The 20543-nt window shown below is 39.3% G+C and overlaps 1 protein-coding gene across 3 annotated transcripts in view; it reads left to right on the top strand.

The window, feature by feature from the left end:
- The first annotated feature begins 1205 nt into the window (after nucleotides 1-1205).
- The window catches only part of ASCC3 (activating signal cointegrator 1 complex subunit 3), a 280041-nt gene continuing 260703 nt past the window's right edge, over nucleotides 1206-20543 (top strand). For 2 of the 3 annotated variants that reach the window (XM_062608481.1, XM_062608482.1), the window contains exons 1-3: nucleotides 13899-14042; nucleotides 14810-14960; nucleotides 18063-18646. In XM_062608481.1, coding sequence (XP_062464465.1) covers nucleotides 13953-14042; nucleotides 14810-14960; nucleotides 18063-18646 — 825 coding nt within the window. In that variant the 5' untranslated portion in view covers nucleotides 13899-13952. Of the gene's footprint in view, nucleotides 1303-13898; nucleotides 14043-14809; nucleotides 14961-18062; nucleotides 18647-20543 lie in introns of those variants that run through there. The other variant, XM_062608480.1, reaches the window with a different exon arrangement.

Below are 20543 nucleotides of genomic sequence, written 5' to 3'. Positions count from 1 at the left end.
GAATATGGTTGCAAAATTATGATACAAAGACTGAAACCCTGAGATATCTAACATCAAGTTATGGGAGCTTAATTACTTACTCTTTATTAGCCCACTATGAAGATTTTTAATAACACAATGACTAAATAGAGGTGGCAAAAATTCAAGATTTCCAGTTTTGGACTAGTCAAACGATTTAAGAGTTCTTGAAACATAACCAGTTCCACATGACTGTCTACCAAGCCCCTAACCTACGTATGTTTCTTTCTTTTTAGTGAGGAATGGAATATGTTACCATTTTCCTGGAGGCATCTTTTTTGAACAGTTGGAAAATTGTACAAATACAAAAACAGGCATGTGTATCTGAGAGCTTGCTTTTTTTTACATGAGGAGAATACTTGGTAGAATTGCATAGATGAAAGCAGTTCAGTGATCCGAGAAGATAGTGCTGTTACATGCTTTGCAAGGCAGAGCACAAGATAAGACACTTGAGAAACCAGAAGTCAGAAATAAATCATCAGAATACTAAGTTGCCCAGTTGGAGGACTCTTAAGAGTCCAGATGTATTTGCATACAGACATACAAGCACTCAAGTGAGCATTATCTTAAAATCTGTTTTTGTCTTAAAATTATCTGACCTTGCTCATTCTTTCATAGAATAATAGAATGCTTTGGGTTGGAAAGGACCTTAGTATCACCTAGTTGCAATCCCACTGCTATGGGCATGGACACCTCCCACTAAACCATGTCACCTTAGGGTCTGTCCAGCCTGGCCTTGAACGCTGCCAGGGATGCACAGCTGTCTTTAGCATCATTTTACCACGGTGCTTTTCGATTAGAAACCCCATTGATCAGGAACACACACCACTGTGGAAAACCACGTAAGGCATCAGTGTGCAGACATGGCCTGGGAAGCAGTGGGTGTGCAGGGATGGCCGAGCCCGTGAAGACCAGAGGACCGAGAACCGCAGAAATCCATTCCCGCGAAAACTCGAGGGCCTAACGGGGCAGCCCTGAGGGGTATTTGATCACACAGCAACCACCCGGGTCGGGAGGCACCGCAGCCGCAATACGGTGTCTGCCTATACAGAAAAGGCCGCGGGCCAGGAGGAAGATGGAGACTGGTCTGTGCCCGAGGTAGTCCTGCGGGCAGCACCGGCTTTCCGCGCTGCACAGGAGCCGGAGAGAGGAAAGGAGACTGCCGTACAGCCTAGCACAACGACTGCGACAGCCTCGCCTCGCCTCGCCCCGCCCGCTCGCTTTACGGCAGTGTCGCTCCGCGCCGGCTCTTCGCGGCAACGGAACCGGCGGGCCGGAAGGCAGGTGCGCGGCGGGTTTAGCGGGGAGGGGTCGGGGATCGGCGGCTGGCGGGGTGGTCTGTGGGTGGGTGGGTGGATGGAGCTCGCCGTGCTTCGGCAGACGGGGCGAACGTTGCTCTGCGCCGCGGTTGGCGCGGAGCCCCTGTCTGGCTCCCTCGGTGAGGAGTGGGACCACCCTGCCTGGCGGTACCCCGGCGTCAGTGCGTGGGTCTTGCCCGCCTCCCCCGAGGGAGAAAGGGTGGGCGGGAGGAGGGGGGCTGCGCTGCCGGGGGAGTCCGGCTGTTTCGTGCCAGCGCGGCCGGTGGCCGGAGCCAGAGTTTGACACCTCTCGGCGGGGGCGGGCGGCGTGCTGTCTGGTCCGACAGCGGGGCCGAGGCCGAGGTCTGCCGTCTGCCAGGCGAGTGATACGAGTTCACTAATAAAGGCCGGATCCAGTTCTCCTCTCGTTCTGCTTCAGGTCTTGCCTCGGAGTGCTTATTGAAGCGGGGATAGCAGGACTGTTGTTAAGTTAGGAGCGAGCACAAGTGTTGAACGGGCCTGAGTACTTTCAGTTTTTACTACTTGGACTAATAAATGTAGAAAACTAGAAGAGTGCAAAACAGGCACGTGGTCGTGGGGAGTGTTTTCCCCTTTCAACTACTACTTGCTTCATTTTGGTTGGTGGTGGTGGACTGGCAGCTTTGTGCTGACAATTTCTAGTGTCCTAAGGCTTACCCTTCAGGTGCTCCAGGAGGATGTGGCATTTATTTAAAAGTGCCTTTATTTAAAAGTTTTTATGAGTCCTGAAGTTATAATTTGCTGTTTTTAATATGCTAACATTTTTGTAGGTTGCTTCCAGTTTTCAGGCTTTTTAAAGAATTTACTCTGAAATAGTACTATTGAAACGGGACTGGTAATTTTCGCTTTTGCAGAGAAGGGATCTAGCAGTCAAGCTTAGTTACCTTCTTGAGAATGGATTCGACTTGAGTCTAGTCGATGAGTAGAAAAAAATACTAGCAATTCCAGACAAGATACAGCAAGGTTTATGTCCACATGGTAGGTTGCAGAGATAAATTTTTAAGAGGAAAAAAACAAAACCAACCGTGAGGTCTTGCAAGCTGGCTTTCACCTGAAGACAGTGTTAATTATATCAGTGAGCTGCTGAGTCTAACTAAACACACACTGCTTTTCAACAGGCACCGTAATAAAATAATTTCCTGTGGATCTGACATGGTTCTGGTCATGACAGAGTAAACTTACATCATCCTGGAATTAGGTGTAGGTATTTGGAGGAACTCTCTTGCCGTTTAAATGGGAACACTGACTAACTCCCAACTAGGGCCTTTAAACATTGTATAAGTTGGTTTAAATATTAGACCTGCTCAGTTTTCTCTAAAAGCTACCTTGACCTTTGGAAGAGGTGAGATCACTAGTTTCATTGAATCAGAGAGAAGATAAGAAATTGTCAAATGGCAGAATTTTGTTCTGACAGTTCTATGTTTATGGAGCTTTCTTGGAAGCTAAACCTGAGGTAGGCTTTCCAATTTTAAAATTATGAGGAGCACACATTGCTCTTTTTGGTGCCTTTGCTTTCTTGTTCCTTCCTTTCTGCAGCTGACATGTATGTCGTTGAAATACGTCAGTGTGTTTCTCCCCCCAGTGACCTGTCTAATCTGAGTATATCTTTCCTAGTCAGTAATTTCTTCTAAATTGCTGGTCATTTTTCTTATCCTCCACTGCATCCTCCTAGAGACAGGGTACACAGCCATGTCAACAGTACTCTAATGGAGTCTTTAAATACTGACTAGTGGAGGGCCAACTTAATATATTTTAAGGCCTCCCTCTTGTCTTTAAATATTAAAGTTTCCCATCTTTCCATGTCTTCCCATATTTTCAGCATGACAAATGACATGCTGTAGTCTGTAGATGCGTTTCTGCAAAACTGAAACTACTGCGTTTATTTCTTGGCATCCTGTTTTTGCAGTTCTTACTCTTGCTTTAATGTAAAATGTTTTCTGTCCATGTTGGATGTAGTTCTTTCAGGATAATTATAATTTGTAGTTTGGCTTCTAAAATAGTTACGGTCCCTTGCATCTCAATATCATTTACAGATTTAGGAAGTGTAGTCTTAATGCTATTGTCAGGAAGAACAAAGTTGAAAAATCTTTTTATGCAGTACTAATAGAAAATTCTTCCTTTGTAAAGCACCAGTGTGTATTTCTGCAGTTCTTGTTAAACTGCAACTCTTTCTCTGAAAAAAAGTTATCTGTGGAGACTGTTCTCACGGGAGAATGGATAATTGGTACATAAACTCTGAATAATCCCGCAAGATACAGCAAGGCCATGAGAGGCCTGAGGAAGCTTAAGCAAGCAAGATAAGAAGAAGCTGGAATTCACCGAGTTATGAGAACTGTGGCCTGTTGGCAAGCTTTCGAGGTCAAGTTCTCACACCTGTGCTTAACCAATTATATGTTAGTCGCTAAGGGTCTTCAAGACGTATCCAATCATAATATGCCAAATCACTGTGTTTGTAAGCAATAGTATATAAAGAGTTAAGGCTTTGCAATAAACAGCTTTGGTCTGATCACATTGATCTCTGACTGGGTCCATATTTTTCTGCGACAGTTATCCTTTATAAATACTGACCTAAGCTCAAGTCTGGTCACCATTCTTCCTGTATGTTTCATTGCTCTTAGTTATAGAAGCTGCTGTTGGGGTGGGGAGCTGCTGGGAGAAGGAAAGGCACATGCTGTCTGTGGCTGGATAGTTACAATGTGAAGTTTATTTGGAAGCTGTTAAATGTGTGATTACTTAAGGCTAACATTAGTGTTTTGAGTACTGAACACGTATATTTTTTCCCCACTACAAAATCTGCTGGAGGTTCTTATTACTCCAAATAACAGCTTTAAGTTTTCCTGGTAAATTGTTTTCAGTAACAATTGTTGAAGTTGGTGTTGAGCACTTTCCAGCCTACACACTTTTTTTTTAAACTAAATTATGCTTTAATGTTTGGAGAAAAGAGGGGAAAAAAAACCAAGCCCAGAAATCTAATCTCTAATTTGGACAAAATTATCTAATTGAAGCAGTTTTAAAAAAAAATCTATAATGTGTAGTTGGAAGTTTGTTAGAAATACAATAACTGAAGTCTGACCTAAGAAGAGAAGGAGACAAGGGTTGAACACATAAACAGGTTTAGAGACAGACATTAGTCTCCTAAATCACAAGTTGTAATCCTCAGAACTTCTGTTGTCATCTCATCCTGTAGCTGTGTCTGCAAATAAGATGTCTAGTGTCTCTCTCTTGTAGTGCCAGTAGCAGGTGCTTAGTTGATGTACTGAAAAAAAAAAAAGAGGGAGTGGGGGGAAATACAGTGATGCCTTCTTTTTCATATTACCTTTCAGTGATTTAAATAACTGATGATCTGTCTCTAAGCTCTTGAGTTCAGTAACTACCAAAGTATCTGACTTCCATTAATTCCTCTAATTATTTTCTGAGTGTACTTGAACTTTCTGTCTTTTGGGCATCTTGTGGCAATGAATTCCCAGAGTTAGTTATGTTCTACATAGGGAAGGCATTTCACTTGCTATTGTTTTCACCCTAATGTTTAGTTTTATCATGTGTCTCCTTATTAATTTATGAGCAACAGTCAGTCATCCTGTATTCACCCATTCTTGCTTTTTAAACACCTGATCACATCACAGAAATGAGCAATTTCCTGTTTATTGCAAGCAAAATCCCTGTGAGGATCTACAGTCAGGGTATTCTTTATGCTTATCCCTCTTTGAGGAAGCTGATTGTCTCTGCACAAGGCAATGTGAGTATGTTCTTATACTGGGTTTATGAGTTAACTTGCATCCTAGTCATAGTGCTTTAGGTTTGTGGCTAAAACAGTGTTGATACTAGAACTGTATTTTTGCTGTTGCTGAGTGATGCTTACACAGCATCAAGTCTTTCAGTTTCCCACCCTGCCTGCCTAGTGAGTAACCTAGGGGTGGGCAAGAGGCTGGGTGGTGACACAACTGGGACATCAGACCCCAACTGACCAAACACATTTTCTATGCTCTATGTTTTCTTGGTCAGAAATAAAAATGAGTGTTTTGTTTGCTTAGTTGGTTTTTGGTTTGGTTTGCTCCCAAGGTGTCCATTGTTTGGAGACTGGTCACCTGTGCGGTGAGCAATTTCTTTACCTTCACTTGTGTGTGTTTGGTTGGTTTTGGTGTGGGGTAGGTTGGGTTTTTTTCCTTCCTTCCTCTGTTAAGCTTTCTGTATCTCAGCCCTTAAGTTTTCTTACTGTTGTTGCAGTTTTCTCCCCTATCCCACTGTGGTGGTGGGGGACTGGTGGCTTTATTCACTGCTTGGCTGATGGCCAAGGTCAGCCCGCCCCAACGCTTTGCACAGACACCTAAAAACATGATTGATGGAAGATGTAGCAGTGCACTCTGGTTCTATGGTAATGGCGCTCACTGAATAAACCAGTGGTGTGGAAGATGTCTATGCCATATGCTCATTGAGGTTCTTCTAGTCCCTTGGTATAGAATATTCTCTTGAAGTTATACACAACAATGTATAATTTGTTGAAAATCCATTAGGCTAGGTAGAAACCAAGAAATTTTTAATTAGGCTACAGTGGCTATGCTGGACTGCTTGGGCATTTACCATTTGTCCTTGCTGAAAGGGCAGTTGGTGTTCCCAGTTTTTTTATTCAGCTCATTAACATGTGGACTAAAGTTTGGCGGCCAGCCTCTAGCCGAGCACATATCTGTGAGATGCAAATTAAAACTAATGTTCTTTTTCTGGCTTATTAAATCTTGTTGATGCTAGAGAAGACTGTCTTTTAACAGAAAGGTGGAGAATGCCAATTTAGGAAGGGAAAAGTTGCTGGCTCTCCCCTTTCCATTGTATGCTGAGTTTAGGATCATAGTTTAGGCATATGGATTTAACACCTCCCTAGGCTTTCCCATCATTTGTCCAGTGGCATGTATTTACTCTGAACCATCTTTTACTCCTGCTTATCTAAAGGCATGTTGGAAGTTTGGCCTGAAAAATAAATGGAATCTAGTATTACAGGTCTGACTCTTAATCATAAACTGGTCATAGAGTAAGAATAGATTATAATGGAATTAAAAGTTGGTAATTGAAGCATTTATTGGGTGATTTGTAGTCGGTTTCAGGTTTCCAGTTGTAAACCAGATTTTGAAGGAGTTGAGAATAAGAAGGTGAGTTTGTACAGTAGTGACTTTTATGTGTTCAAATATTTCTTAAAACCATTAATATCTATCCAACAGATATCTGTCAACCATTCGTTTCTTTAAAACTGGTGAAGACTGCTGAGCTGGGTTGCTTAGTCACTCTGTATTTCAAAACTGGATTCTGATTTATTTGTGGAAGAAATGTGAATTCTTAGTTTGCTGCTCTAAGGGGGAACAATTTGTCTTCCCCCTGAAAGACTGGGGAAGAGTAAAGAAGATCTCCGAAAGTCCTCTCTTCCATTACTTTCAAGAAATTTATTTGTGGTGAGTTGACCCCAAACAGCAGCCAGATGCCCACCCAGCCTCTCATTCCGTCCCTTCTGCTGCGAGACAGGGAGAAAATAGGTGATGTGTAGCAGTTGCTGTAAGCATGGATGTTGCCATTGCCTTGCTTCTCCTTCCCCTGAGTTTTTATTGCTGAGCATGACCTCATATGAGCTATGTTGCCTTTGAAGCATCAATATAAATAAAATGCTTGGTTATATAATTTTCCTGTTAGTGTGGCATTTTTGTTTATGGGGAGTCCTTAAAAGGAGTTAAGTTTTTTCCAACTTAAAAGTTGATTCCATAAATCTGAACAGTTTGTGTATCTGCTGTGCTAAATACTCATGATGCTTGCTCAAAGGCTTTTAGTTATTAAATGGGAGAATCTAGACTTGTGCATATTTCTTAGCTTACAGTACAATTTTTCTAAAATGCATTTTAAGAAATTTTACATACATTCTAACAGAATGTGACTACAGCTCTAGAAATGCAGCCATTTCAAAAAATCCACAACTTGAAAAAATCCTGCTTTAACCTCCTCAGATTACTAGAGACATAATGGATCAATTTTCCTTTTCATGGTGTTGGCCAAGGATAGCAATATTATGCCTCAATTTTTGTTTTCCTCCCCATTTTCTAATAGAATAAAATGTACTCCTGATATTTACAGGCTTTGTGAAAAGATAGTTAAGGGTTTTCTCAGTGTGGAAATCCCTACAGGTGTCTTTCTGAAAGTATCTTCTCTCTTGTATTGCCAGCACTGTAGGTAGTCAGCCTAGGAGGGGTGGGCAGCAGCTGTTAGTTTTGATTCCAGTTCGCACACATTGTAATATTCCAGTAACGCAGCACTACATTTTTTAAAAAGTCTAAACTCTAATAATAAACTGTCAGTAAGGCAGCTGTCATCTGCTGAGCATGAAATAGGTGATGTGCTGTTTGAAGTGCTTGTGTGGCTTGTGATCTCTGAAGATGAGGCAAGTGACTCTGTCTCTAGTAAATATTACTTTATGGGACTATGTCTGTCTTCAGTAGTTGAGCACTGTTTAAAAGTATTTTTAATTAACAATCGGCTAGTGGAATAGTCTCCCCAGGGAAGTAGTGAATTCCCCGACATTGGACACTTCTAGGATTCAGCAGGACAGGGTGCTGGACCATCTTTTCTAGACTGTCCTTTTGCCATGAGAGGTTGGACCAGATGATTCTTGAGGTCCCTTCCAGCCTGGTGTTCTGTGAAGATTACTTGTTATCACAGGTTCTGTAACGTTTAAAGGTTTGACTTGATCTGCGCAGAATGTTGTCTTTGAAGCAGCCTATGCACAGCAGAGAAATACATATTTTTCCTGTTCTTGCCTTCCCTTAAGGCTCAGAAGAAAGGTCAAAGTGTTTATTAGTGATTTTCTCCTACAGTAAGCCTGTTACGCTTGCTGATTATTACTTGTATAACTTTTAATACTCAGGTAGTCACAGAGTTGTACCTGTGTGCAGTGACCTCAAATTGTTTATTCCTATTTTTTTTTTTTTTTGTGAAACCTTATCTACTCTTGTAAGGAATTCTTTTACTTCCTGAAGCTGAGTTGTAAAGAACCTGGCAGTGTCGTCTTTGGGGCCAGTAGTTAGTGTTGGAGGCTTTATCCTTGTGCGTTCAGCACAGCAGTGTGTTATGAAGACTTTCTTACTACCATGTGATCAGGTGCTTTAGCATGGTCATATCACAGCAGTTATGCAATTATGTATGTATTTTTACAGCAGTTATAGTTCTGAAGTACATCCCGCATCCTTTCAGCCATCTCTGATGTGATGTGACATGCGTTACTTAACTGTTGTTAGCTCAGAGGTTTTTTCTTTCTCTCACTGTTTCTCATCTTCTCTTTACTTCCTTTGGCTGTGTACCTCTGTATTGAACTTCCATACACCTCCTGCTTTTCCTTCAGTGACAAAGTTTGCTGGAGTAGAGTAAGTTGAACCCTCTGAGGTTATTTTCAACCTCTCTTGATGGCAAGGTGTGAAAGAGAGAGGCGTAGAAGCCCCCTATTAAGCTAAAGCAAAAACATACACACAGCCATGTATCTTGGATTTGCTGTTCATGCCTAGGGTTTAAATGAGCACACATGTTGAAGGTTCATGTATAGTGAATCTGCACATGTAAGGCAACTCTTTAAGTCTCTGTTACTTGGAATGCAGCTTGTCTCTTCCTGCAGTGAATAAAATGGTGATGGGGTATAAAAATGCAGACATTTCTCAGGCTAACAAATAAACTATGTCTTACCTTCTTGGAAAAGAAAGATGAGTTATTCTGAAAAAAAGGATTGCTTTTTCTTCCTTTTTTTTTTTTCTTGTCTAGAACAACAGTTATCCTTAGTAATGATATAAAAGCACATCTAAAATGATTGCATTATTGGGCCAAGCCACATGTTTGACATCACACCAAAACCGTATTGGGCATAATCACAGGAAACGCCTCTCTAGCTGATGCTAGCAGGAAGTGTTAGGCAGCTGGTGTTTCATCCCATGTGGATGGCTAAGATTGTGAGAGGGAGAATCTGGAAAAATACTCTATTGAATTCCATTTTTTTTTTTTTTTGCAGTTCCATTATTTGTTTTTTAGGATGGGGTTTTTTTTTTGGTTTAGTGACTGAAATAATTAAGATCCTGAAACTGTCTCATATGAAGGATGGCACACACAGCAACTGTTATGCCTCCTCATTACGCTGAAGCATTTGTTTGAAGTCTGGTATTCACTGAGATGAATACCGTGCATGAAGCAGTCACTGTTTCATCCTGAGTACATATTCCTTAATCTTGACATCCTCCTTTCAAAGACAGGCAGTCACTGTTTCTTCCTGAGTACATATTCCTTAGTCTTGACATCTCCCTTTCAAAGAGTGACCCTGCCTTGACTGGAGATCAGCAAGATTTGACCCAGACAACTTGGGAGAATTCCAGTGTGATGTCTGAGCCTTTTGCTGAAAATTAGATGTCTGCAAGTGTACAATTGTTACTACACCGTATAGCACGGCTCATAAAGGTGCAAAGTATGAAGTTGGAAAATATTAATATTGTAGGATCTTCCTTTGGCATGCTGCTTATGATTAACTTCCCAAACGTTATTAAACTGCCATCATCCCTCTGGCTGTCAACTTAGATGCTAGGTGCTGTATTTGTACTGTTTGCAACAAGCATGTTTGGATAGGAAGTTTAAGTGAATCTAATACAAGTGTCCATGTTGTTGTAAAATAGCTTTTTATCTAATATTTTTATTTGTTTCTTTAAAATTGCAATGGGCGATACACATCAAATAAAATGTGGGGTGGTTTTTTTTTTTAGATATTGAGATGTATTTGTAAATGAATGAAATATGAAGTTTACCTTTGTGTGAATGGAATTGCTGAGCTTAATTTAGCAATTCCAAAATGTGTTCTTGTCAGTAAAATTTAGTGTGGGGGGGTGTAAATAAGTAAAATATTGTCTGTGCGGATATATTTAAAACATCTTCATGTGTCCTCATGTTCTTGCTGCTTTTACATTTGATTTAGATAATCCTGTGCTAATGTTTAATTTAATATATTTAAAGCACAAGAAGGTACTGCATGGTCTCTTTGTTTTTTGTATTGCTTTATGGTTGGGATATCTTTCACCTTTTTAGCTTCCTTTTAATTTAAAATGCTTCTATTTCCACAAGTGAAAGTGAAAAATAGTAACCTGCTATTAATTGCTAGTGTATAAATCATAGAACAGTTAGGGTTGGAAAGGACCTTAGGATCATCTACTTCCAACCCCCTTGCCATGGACAGGGACACTTCACACTAGACCATGTCCCTGCCAGGCAGCCAGCTTGTTTTGTTAGTGATCATAGGAATTAAGTAAATTTAAAAAGGGCATTTCTTTGACAATAAGAGCTGTAACATTTCAGTGGAGAAAAGAAAGAGATCTATTAGTTGCTTACATAAAAAAATATAGGAAGGCCAGGAGTGGGAGGAAAACATAATTAATTTATGAAAATATGAAGTGGAAAACTATAGTAATGTCCATTACCTTTGTGATGTTGCTAGAATTTTTTTTAAATGTTTTAATTTAATGACTGAAAACTTGCTGATGTTACGTTCCATGTTTGCTTTTGACCAATAAAGTTTGAATGGTTTCACACATGAATTCTGAGTATAATCTGCTTTTATGTTTTACTTTCTCTCTTAAAAAGTTTCACAATTAAAAATGCACTTGCTTTTAAAAGTAAAATGGGCTTTAAAATTATTGCCTCTCATCTTCCTAAAGCCTTAGAAAGGTGGATACTGCTCTTTCTACTTTACAAACAGAAGCTTGGTGGAAAGATAAAGGTTTTTTTAAGAAGCAGGAAATCTGAGATAGTTCTAGGAATCGTCAGTCTTCCTTTTCCTAGGAAAGTGGGCCCAAATTATCCTTACTTGACTGCAGGGGAGAAGGGGAAAGGGGGATATTTTTACCATGTAAAGTTGCAGTAAACTTAAATCTGAATTCCCGTTCAATGTGTTCCTCTACAAACATGAAATAAGAGGGTACCTATTCTCAGACTTTTTTCTCAAGGGGGAATGGACATAGGAGTGGCAAATTTCATCTTGCATCTCTATAATGTGGGCCCTGGTAAGTATGGTTTTGTCACTGCAGCCTTTTAGGTCCTTCTTCCAAAACCAGCAGGTCTTAGCAGGATCAAGAATCATTTGGTATTACAGATGTTTCAGATCAAGCTGCTGGCAAATAGATATATTTCTGTAAAATCAGAAGGAATTAGTTACCCTTATGGTGGCTGCAGGAAGACAACAGTAGCTGATCCACTCTAAAGGCAGCATGATGCAGGCAAGTACCTTCATCAGCAGGGTTTACTCATAGGCCTACTGCATTTTTAACACTGTGTTTAGAGCTGGCTGTAACGGGTGGAGAAATAAGTGTGCATTCATAGGCTTGTTTTTCACATTAACAGTAGCACCTGTCCCCCACTCTCTAACTTATCACTATGTTTTCTGGTGTTGCCTTGATGATGGTGGGTGCCATGAACCAGAAGTGAAGGGCATGTGTGGGGTTTGCCTATAAATGAAAAGCCATGGGCAGCTGCTCTGCCAAACCAGCCCCCCACCATGGACTGCAAGTTCTGCAAGCACATTGGCAAGCATGCGGCAGCATTTATTAATATGAGCTCAACTATAGAACTTCGGAGCTGCATTTGACTCTTTGGCCAAGGCTGTGATCAGGAAGGTGTGCTCTTACTTGTCTTCTGGGGTTCCAGGTTTCTTACTTCAGATAGTATTAATGATGAATAAAAGCAGAAGAAATACTCCTTTAAAATTCAATTTCCTAACAAATGAGCCTGCTGGAGATGCTTTAAAATCTCCCAAAAGTGTGTGAAAAGTGAACTTATTTAAAATGGGTTCAGACTTTACTGTGCATGTTATTTCAGAAAGGACAGTTAGATAATATTAAAATTATTTTGTTATATGTTATTTTAAAGGACCATAATTCTATAGAAAAATGTATTTGAGTGTAGAAATAAGTAGGCAAAATGAAGTGCTGTCATCAGTAGGACACTGATTTACCTTTTTTGTTGGGTTCAAACAAAAAAGGTTGGGCTGGATTCCCTCAACTTTTAGATACGTTATTGCCCTTCCATAATGGCAGCTACACCGGCTTTTTTCACTAGGAGCTGTGCTGCTATGAATTATGTGTCATAAATACACTGGACATCTCAAAAGCTGCAGTGTTGCTTGCCTTGTTCTGCTTCTAGGCTTGAATTTAAACATGTCCTCTCTGTCTCCTTCACAGTTAAAGATCTTATATTTCCATATTTTGTAGCTTCATCATTATAACATTTGTCTCCAAAATATCAGCTGTTGTGATAGCTTTTCTCAAAAAGCATCTTAATGCAAGGTGGGAAAACAAGCAGACCTGACAAATCAGTGACATTTCTATGTCTGTGTCTGGAACGCTGCATCTGGATTTGCTTTTGTGCAGTATTGCAAGGTTGAGAGCTAAAATACAAATGAAGGCACTAAATGAAGAAAAATGTTAAGGATAATTGGATTAAAGCAGGGATTTCTGTACAGTATATGACTGTGTGTGGCAAGGGGGAAGTAATTAAGTCTATTTTAAGTTATTTAAATTCTGGATGGCCAATGGTCTTCAGGCATGCGAAGAATGATGCAGATCATTAGGTTTGCATAATGGTGTCATTAATTGTTTCAAAAATAATCTAAATCTGTATTTATCTGCTACCATCAGAAGCTGTAGATGTGCATTAGAGTTCATTAATTCAGCTGTGGGCACCTTTTGAAATTAAATAACTTTGAGAATAGTTTCAGTAAAAGGCTTGGAACGAGTACAAGTTCAGATGGAGAACAGCTGTGGTTTACTGTATAGATATGAGCCTGTTCACAGAGGAAATAAGGCCATGCAGAAGCAGACTGTAGTCCTGGAGAGAGCCCTGCAGTGTGTGTGTGTGTGTGTGCTCCCAGTTGTGAGATGAAACATCCTGAGGCATAATGTTTTCCAGTTTTCTGGTAGCCCTCTTATTCCCTTTATCTCTTATAATAGTGCTGTGTGAATTACAGTCTTTTTATTTTTTTTTTTTTTTTTGTGTTGTAATTTTCATTGCCTGTTTCGCTGGTTAGATTTGGCTAAGCAGTTGTCGAGAAGGATGCTTCTGCATCAGTGCCGGAGGCTGTTAACGACCTGAAAGCTCTCAGCGTGGGCTGACAGAGGAAGTCTTCCCGTAGGTTGTAATCACTTAGTGCTATGGGGGGCTAAAGTTCAGTTACATAGATTTCACTATAATACTCTTGTGTTAGTGGTACTAAAGGAGTAATTGCCACTTCGCCTCATTGCTGGTGACTTTTCTTTAGGGAAGAGAGAGAAGAAGAACCTGCTGAGTGACCTCTGCATGTTACCATGTATTGCCTGTGCTCTGTGCTTTCACCTCCCTCCTATCAAATCTTGATTATCAGCATTTTGAGAGAGATTTTTTTCAACTTCTTTAATTGCAGTGCCAGCTAAGTTCTGCTTTCTTAAAATGTTCTTTCAAGTTTGTGATGCGAGTTTGTATTTGTAGCATTAACAAAGCCATGTTATTTGTTTTGTTCTCATCTAGGTGCTCGAACTGGGTTTTGATTTCTCATCCTATGGATCACTGAATGAATAACAGATGGCCTTGCCTCGTCTTACAGGCGCTTTACGCTCCTTTTCAAATGTCACTAAACATGAGGATTACAGTGAAGAATTAGCTGACTTAAGGGTAAAGATTTTTTTATTTTCCAAAGTGTAATTGTAAAGCATTAGTGTGTAAATAAAAACTTTTTGCTTTCTTCATTTGCACTGCTATTTTGTAAGAGCAGGCAAGCAAAACTGGCAATGTGTGCATAGTTTCCTGTGCATTCCTTCATAGTGTCCTCGCTCAAAGTCAAATTGGCTGTAACTTTGTGATTTATGCTAGGTCCTTACAATCATGATGTGCTTTATGGATAGAGTTGCTTGGCTGTGTTCACTGGCTGGGCTGGTATTTTTGTAGTTCTGAGCTTATGCAGAGCTGAGGAGCCAAATGCTTGCCATTCAATATGAAGTTCACCTTGGACTCTTGTTGGGGAATGCTTAGAATAAATTTAGTGATACTGAATTAAGGTACTTCTTCCTCTCACATTCCCCATCTCCCCTCCCCCCCCCCCCAAAAAAAAAAAAAAAAGGCAATATAGCAATAGATGTATTGTGGTAACCTGAAATGTAAAATGGATTTGGAATCTTGGGAGCTATAAATCTCTTGAAGTTGCAAATATTTGGCTTTACAGAGAATTCTTCCTTGGAAAGAATAGGGTAGTGAGAAGGATGTGTATGTCTTCCTTGTTCCTTACACTTAGGAAAGAGTGTAAAGAACAGGTAACAAGGAAACTGCTTGTAATTGTTACTACATTCTGACTAAATGCAGTTGGAGAGAGATGTTTCTATCTGGTGTTTAAAGGAACCCCTATATAGTAATTTGAAATAAATGGAAGTATCTTTCATTTTCAGACTAAAAGATCAAAGCTGCACGCACAGTTGCTGAAGTCTGATCTTACTTGGAAGAAGATAATAAAGTTTGTTGATGACAATTTGGGCAAAAAAGAGCACCAAACTGTAAATGGTGATTTAAAAGCTATATTACAAGCTGCACAACAAATAGGTACGTTTTCATTCTCTTGTATAACAGTATACTGTTGGGTTTGTTTTTTTGCAGGTTTGTGTGGGGGTGGTTCAAGCTGCTTTCAAGTTGCATACTTTGCAGACTGGTACAATTCTAGTTCTGCCTTTATGCCAGGCTTGCCCTGAAATTCCTTTCAAACTCCAGTTAATCTGATACTTATATGCACAATTTTGTCTTCTGATTTATTTTAAAGTATGACTGTGTTGTTACATGGATATTCTTGCTTTTTGATAGCATTGTTTTCTGGTGTGCGGTATGGTTTGTGATCAACCTTTAGTAAGCAAAAGCAACAGTGGCAGTACTCTTGAGAAAAGAACAGTTGGTGTTACCTGCTTTAATTCCGCATGATTGTTATAATGAAAAATTGGACTGCTACATAGGCAGATAAAAATGTAAGATATACTTTCTGCTAGAAATGTTAGCTGCTGAGGAGAGAAATAAATAATAAATTTCACTCATCTGGAATTAAGCTTTTAAAACTGAAATACATTATGGTAAAGAAAGTGTGAAAACTTAGTTTTGATTGGAAACTTGGTTTTTGATCATCAGACTGAAACTAATTCAGCTTGCCCTGTTAGCAGAATTTAACATTTATAAGCAAAATAAGTATTTGCCATTCTTAGCTGCAAATGCTATCTTTGAAAATAATTTGGCAGATTTGTTTTCTGTATTAATGACAGACACAAGTATCAGCTGTGTATTTTTTATTTTTTCTTTTAATTTTCACTTTTTGCCGAAGATGGCTGCAAAAAGGTTCTGTTTTCTTTTTTCATTCTGCACTTCACCTCCCCTTCTCTCTGCATCCTTCCCTTCCCTTTCTCTACCCCCAGGCTTGCTTTAATAGCACACCCAGTATGGTGCTTGGGTAGAGCAAATTATAAGACTTTAATAGTGGTAAATTTTTGTTTCACGGAGTGGAGAGGACAAAAGAAATGAAAGCAAATGTGCAATTATTTAGTTAGAACAAGTTAGAAAGAAGCTATCAGCTTTGAGATGTCCAGATAAAGATGTGGAATGTTACAGAGACACAAACCAGTACAGTTTACAGTGACCAAGGCCCAGACTGAACTGACAGTAATGGTCCAGCCATCATCAACAGAAACATATAGTAGGGAAAGGGAATTAGCTTGTATGCCTTTTTACTTGAATTTCAAGGAAATTAAATATCAGCCTAGGCATCAGATGCTGTAGTACTGATTTATTTTACAGGGGAAATGTCACTTACAGAAATGGTCTGATTGGCTTAAAATAAAAAAGGAAGGAGTAGCTTGAAGTAGTGCATCTCCTGCCAAGTTGGGTGGCTTATTATATTTGGGGGGGGGGGGGGGGTGTAAGTATTTTCTCAAGAGCTGATTCCATGAACTGGAGTCAACGACAATAGGTTTATTATGTGCTAATTCTGATTTAAGAGCCTTTTCTCAAATCCTTCAGTAGAATTGCTCTTTTAGTAGCGTGTACTTGTGTTTTGACATAAGTGACTTTAAATAATGATGCATGTTTGTATGTCAGGAATATAAGCATGAGGTTCATACAGCCAAACTTAGGTCTACGCATTTTTAGATGTTGGGCTTTTTTTTCTCTCTGTGATTCCTATATAGCTAATACTGAGAAGGAGGCTGAACTATCTTCTTCCTTTGAGATATATTTACATATATATTGTATATGTGTGTATCTTTATGTCACTTATCTTCCATATGTAGGTATCTAATTATCCTGTAAAAAAAATACCACCTCCCATCCTCTCCAGGAAAATTTCAGCTTTTCAAAGTGCACCATAGGGAAATTCAAGAGAAATACTGAATTTTTAGTCAACTCCATTTATATGTTTCTAATTACTCAGTCTTGTTCCATCTGCTTATGCTGGATTTCTTTTGCTCTAACCTAATGTAAATTGAATAAAGTCACAAGTAATAGTTTCAGAGTAATTAAGAATCTTCCCACTGATTTCAGGATGTTTTTTAACATGGAGAAAATAGGGGACATAATAGAGCAAATACACAGACCCATAACTGAATAGCAGAGGTATACAGAGGCAGGCAAAAGACTGACTTTTTGATTACTGAACAGAGAATAGCCACATTTAGTATGGCAGAAGTGTCATTTAGGAGGCTTAAAAAAAGAATAGTATTGTTCCTTTTAAAATAAATAGTATTTTAAATAGTTCTTTTGAATTAGTTATACCAGGGGTTACTCAATGAGTGTTATCACTTAAATCTCATTGTTTTCTGCTGAAGTTCTGCCAGTTGATGTAACTAAAGAATTGACCACATAAAGACGTCTTGGCTATAGCGACTTGTAAATTTCCACAGTAAACTTTTAAGATGTTTTTAAAATTATGCAATCTTGTAAGAAATGCTAATTCTACTAAAATTGTTGGAGTGACAGAAAAACCCAAACAGTATTCTGGCTGGTTTTGTGTAGTTTATGTTTGATGACTTTTCAAATTTTGTTTAGTAGTGACATTTTGGTTTATCAAATGGTGGGTTTTCTTGAGCCCCTTTGGGTATATTTGTGTAAGAGGTGAATTCACAGTTTTTTTTTTTTGTTTTGTTTTTTTTTTATCATAATATGATACTTTGTAGATATAAATCTAAATGAATGCAATTATTCGCTTTAATTTCTTTGAGCAATTTTTGTAACTAATACACAATCTGTGGTAATTATACTGTAGTAATTCCTAGCTGAGTTCTGCATGTTTAGTCTGTTATGAATATTCAAACTAGGCAATGAATAAACAGTTGGGCAAAGTGAAAATTTTTTACCTTTAATAAGCAAATAAATATATTGTTGTGAGTTTTAAGACCTCAGGCAAGTTTTTGCTTTAACTCAGAAAAATAAGAAAGCATTGGTAATCCTTAACATGAATTTCTAGTAAGTGGAAGGATAATGAAGACAGATGCTTTGTTATTATATATCTTTTATAATTCAGTACCTTGCAACAATTGTTACTTGTATGGTCTTCCTTTCATATCTCTGTTGATGAGACTTGCAGCAAGAAATTTGATACACTTATTTTATGGTCAATAAAAAGAATTAATTTGAATTGTATAAAGTTACATTTGGTTTTGGTTTTGTTAACAGTTGGAGCTGAAAATGGACAAGAAGCGATTGAAAGTGGAGCTGTTTTTCTATTTAAGACATTTCACAAGAAAGAATGTGTTGGCCACGATGAGACAAAGGCAATCAAGCAGATGTTTGGGCCATTTCCATCGTCATCTGCTACTGCAGCTTGTAATGCCACATGTCGGATTGCTTCTCACTTCACTGAAGAACAGCTTACAGCCCTCATACAGATGGCTGAAGAGCAAAGTGATGAAAACAGAGTGGTCTTTGGTAAAAATATAGTGTTTTCATTTGACATGCATGATTTGGATCACTCTGAGGAGCTGCCTGTGAATGGCGAGGCCGACGCACAGAATACTATAAGCTTAGATTATAACAAATTTGTGAATAACCAGCTGAATCACTTGCAGAATTACTGTGGTGAGAAATCTGATCTCAAGTCTTTGGAAAAAGTAGATGATTCTTTCTTATGGAGTGAAGTCGGAAAGTATCTGAATGAATCTCAAGGGGGTACCCATGGAGGGCCAACAACAGAAGACCTCTGCTGTACTTTGTATGAGATGCTTGCTTCTACCAAAAGTGGCGATGAACTTCAAAATGAGGTACAGTAGCATATTAACCATACTGTGTGTATTTGATTGTTGCAGAAATATACAATTATTTCATGTTGTATTATGCCAGTGTACATTATCCATGTGTCATCTGTGCTTTTTTCTTTTCTTTTCTACATGGCAGCATCTTAATTTGCCAGACAGAAGATTTGTGCAGCAAGAATTTTAAGTGAATAGTCTTCTTTTTCTCTGTAACAGACAGGCTATTACTATTTGCTCAGCTTCTCCATTCTTCCTTTTTAAGCAGTAACCGATTTAAGCTACCATATAAAAGTGTGAGAACTTGCAAAGCCAAACAGAAGTTAACTTTCTTAGGTAGGTTCCATCTCCAGTCTCAGAGCTTTCTCGTTGCTGAAATGAAAGCTGAGGGATTGTGCAGGTGATACTACTTTAAAACTTTGTTGTATCAGTTCTGTTTCTTTTGATAAGGAAAGGGGGTGGGTTTATTACAAGAAGGGCAGAGAAAGCTTGAGGGAGAGAGAAGAGTTGAAGGATAAGCACAGTGGCAGAAAGGAGAAGCATGATTGGCGGCTGGTGAAGAGGCTTTCAAAGCATGTGCAGGAGGGATAATGGGGTTAATGTAGGCAAGAGAAGATTGGTTTTGAGTGGGGTTGGGAAGGAATTCCTGCAGTTTCCTAATTGCTTCCTGTGTGCTTTTATGTTAATGTTTTTTTTCCTAACTTGCCCTGCTTTCTTTCCCTGAAAACATCCAGAACTCAGATTTTCAAATTGACTTTTCAGAATAAATTTAGAAAATTTGCTATAAATATACAACTTATGGTAGGAATAGACAATCCTGTGAAAAAACGTGTAATGAAAATTTACTAGAATTTTTTATGTCGTAGTTGCAGGTTTTGCTCTTCTTAATAAAAATAGTAAGTGATAGAGAAGAAGACCTGAATATTTCATTTTAGGTTTAGATAACTAAGTATTGTTATCTGTTGCTACTGCCATGCTCTTGTTTCATTTGGTAGTCATTAGACTGCATTTTGGCTGTTCTTTTGAGCTATTATCTGCCATGATTTTTCAAATATGATGGACAGTGGCTTAGCAACTTTATTTACCAGGTCCTTCAGGACCCATGGATGGATTTCATCAGGTCCCATGAACGGATTTCATCAGGTCCCATGGACTTGTGCACATTCAGGTTCTTAAGATGGTCTCAAGCCAGATGCTTTCCTACAGTGGGCCTAAGGTCTTCATTCTCACAGTCCCTGCATCTGCCTTCCAAGACTTCGGTGGTGTGGTCAGAGCATTTGCCAGTGAAGACTGAGGCAAAGAAGTCATTAAGAACCTCAGCCTTCTCCAAATCCAGGGTAGCCAGTTCTCCTGATAGCTTCTGGAGAGGGCTCACATTGTCCCTAGTCTTTTATTTGCAATGTACCTATAGAATCCCTTCCTGTTATCTTTCACATCTGTAGCCAAGTTTAATTCTAAGTGGGCCTTAGCTTTCCTAATCTGGTCCCTAGCTTCCCACACACCATCCCTGTATTCTTCGCAGGCCGCCTGTCCTTGCTTCCACCTTTTATAAGCCCCTTTTTTCTCTCTAAGTTTCCTCAGCAGCTCCTTATCCATCCAAGGAGGTCTCCTGACCCTCCTGCTGCGCTTCCTTCTAGTTGGGACGCAATACTCCTGAGCTTGTGGCAGGTGATCCTTGAATATCAACCAACAGTCTTGGGCCCCCATGCCCTCTAGGGCTATATCCCATGGAACCTTAATAAGCAGGCTCCTGAAGGGGCCAAAGTCTGCTCTAGGTACACAATATAGGTACACAATATAAAGGGATGCTGATCTAATTTCTACTGCATTAAAATGTATGTTAAAAAACAACACTTGCATGTATGTTTGCAGTTTCACATTTTGGGGTGGTTGTATGAAAATAGAAGAC

This window comes from Pezoporus occidentalis, unplaced genomic scaffold (assembly GCF_034315485.1).
Source record: "Pezoporus occidentalis ecotype Australia unplaced genomic scaffold, CSIRO_AGI_Poc_V1 ctg13, whole genome shotgun sequence".
Classification (NCBI taxonomy): domain Eukaryota; kingdom Metazoa; phylum Chordata; class Aves; order Psittaciformes; family Psittacidae; genus Pezoporus; species Pezoporus occidentalis.
This window is presented reverse-complemented; position numbering and strand designations above follow the sequence as displayed.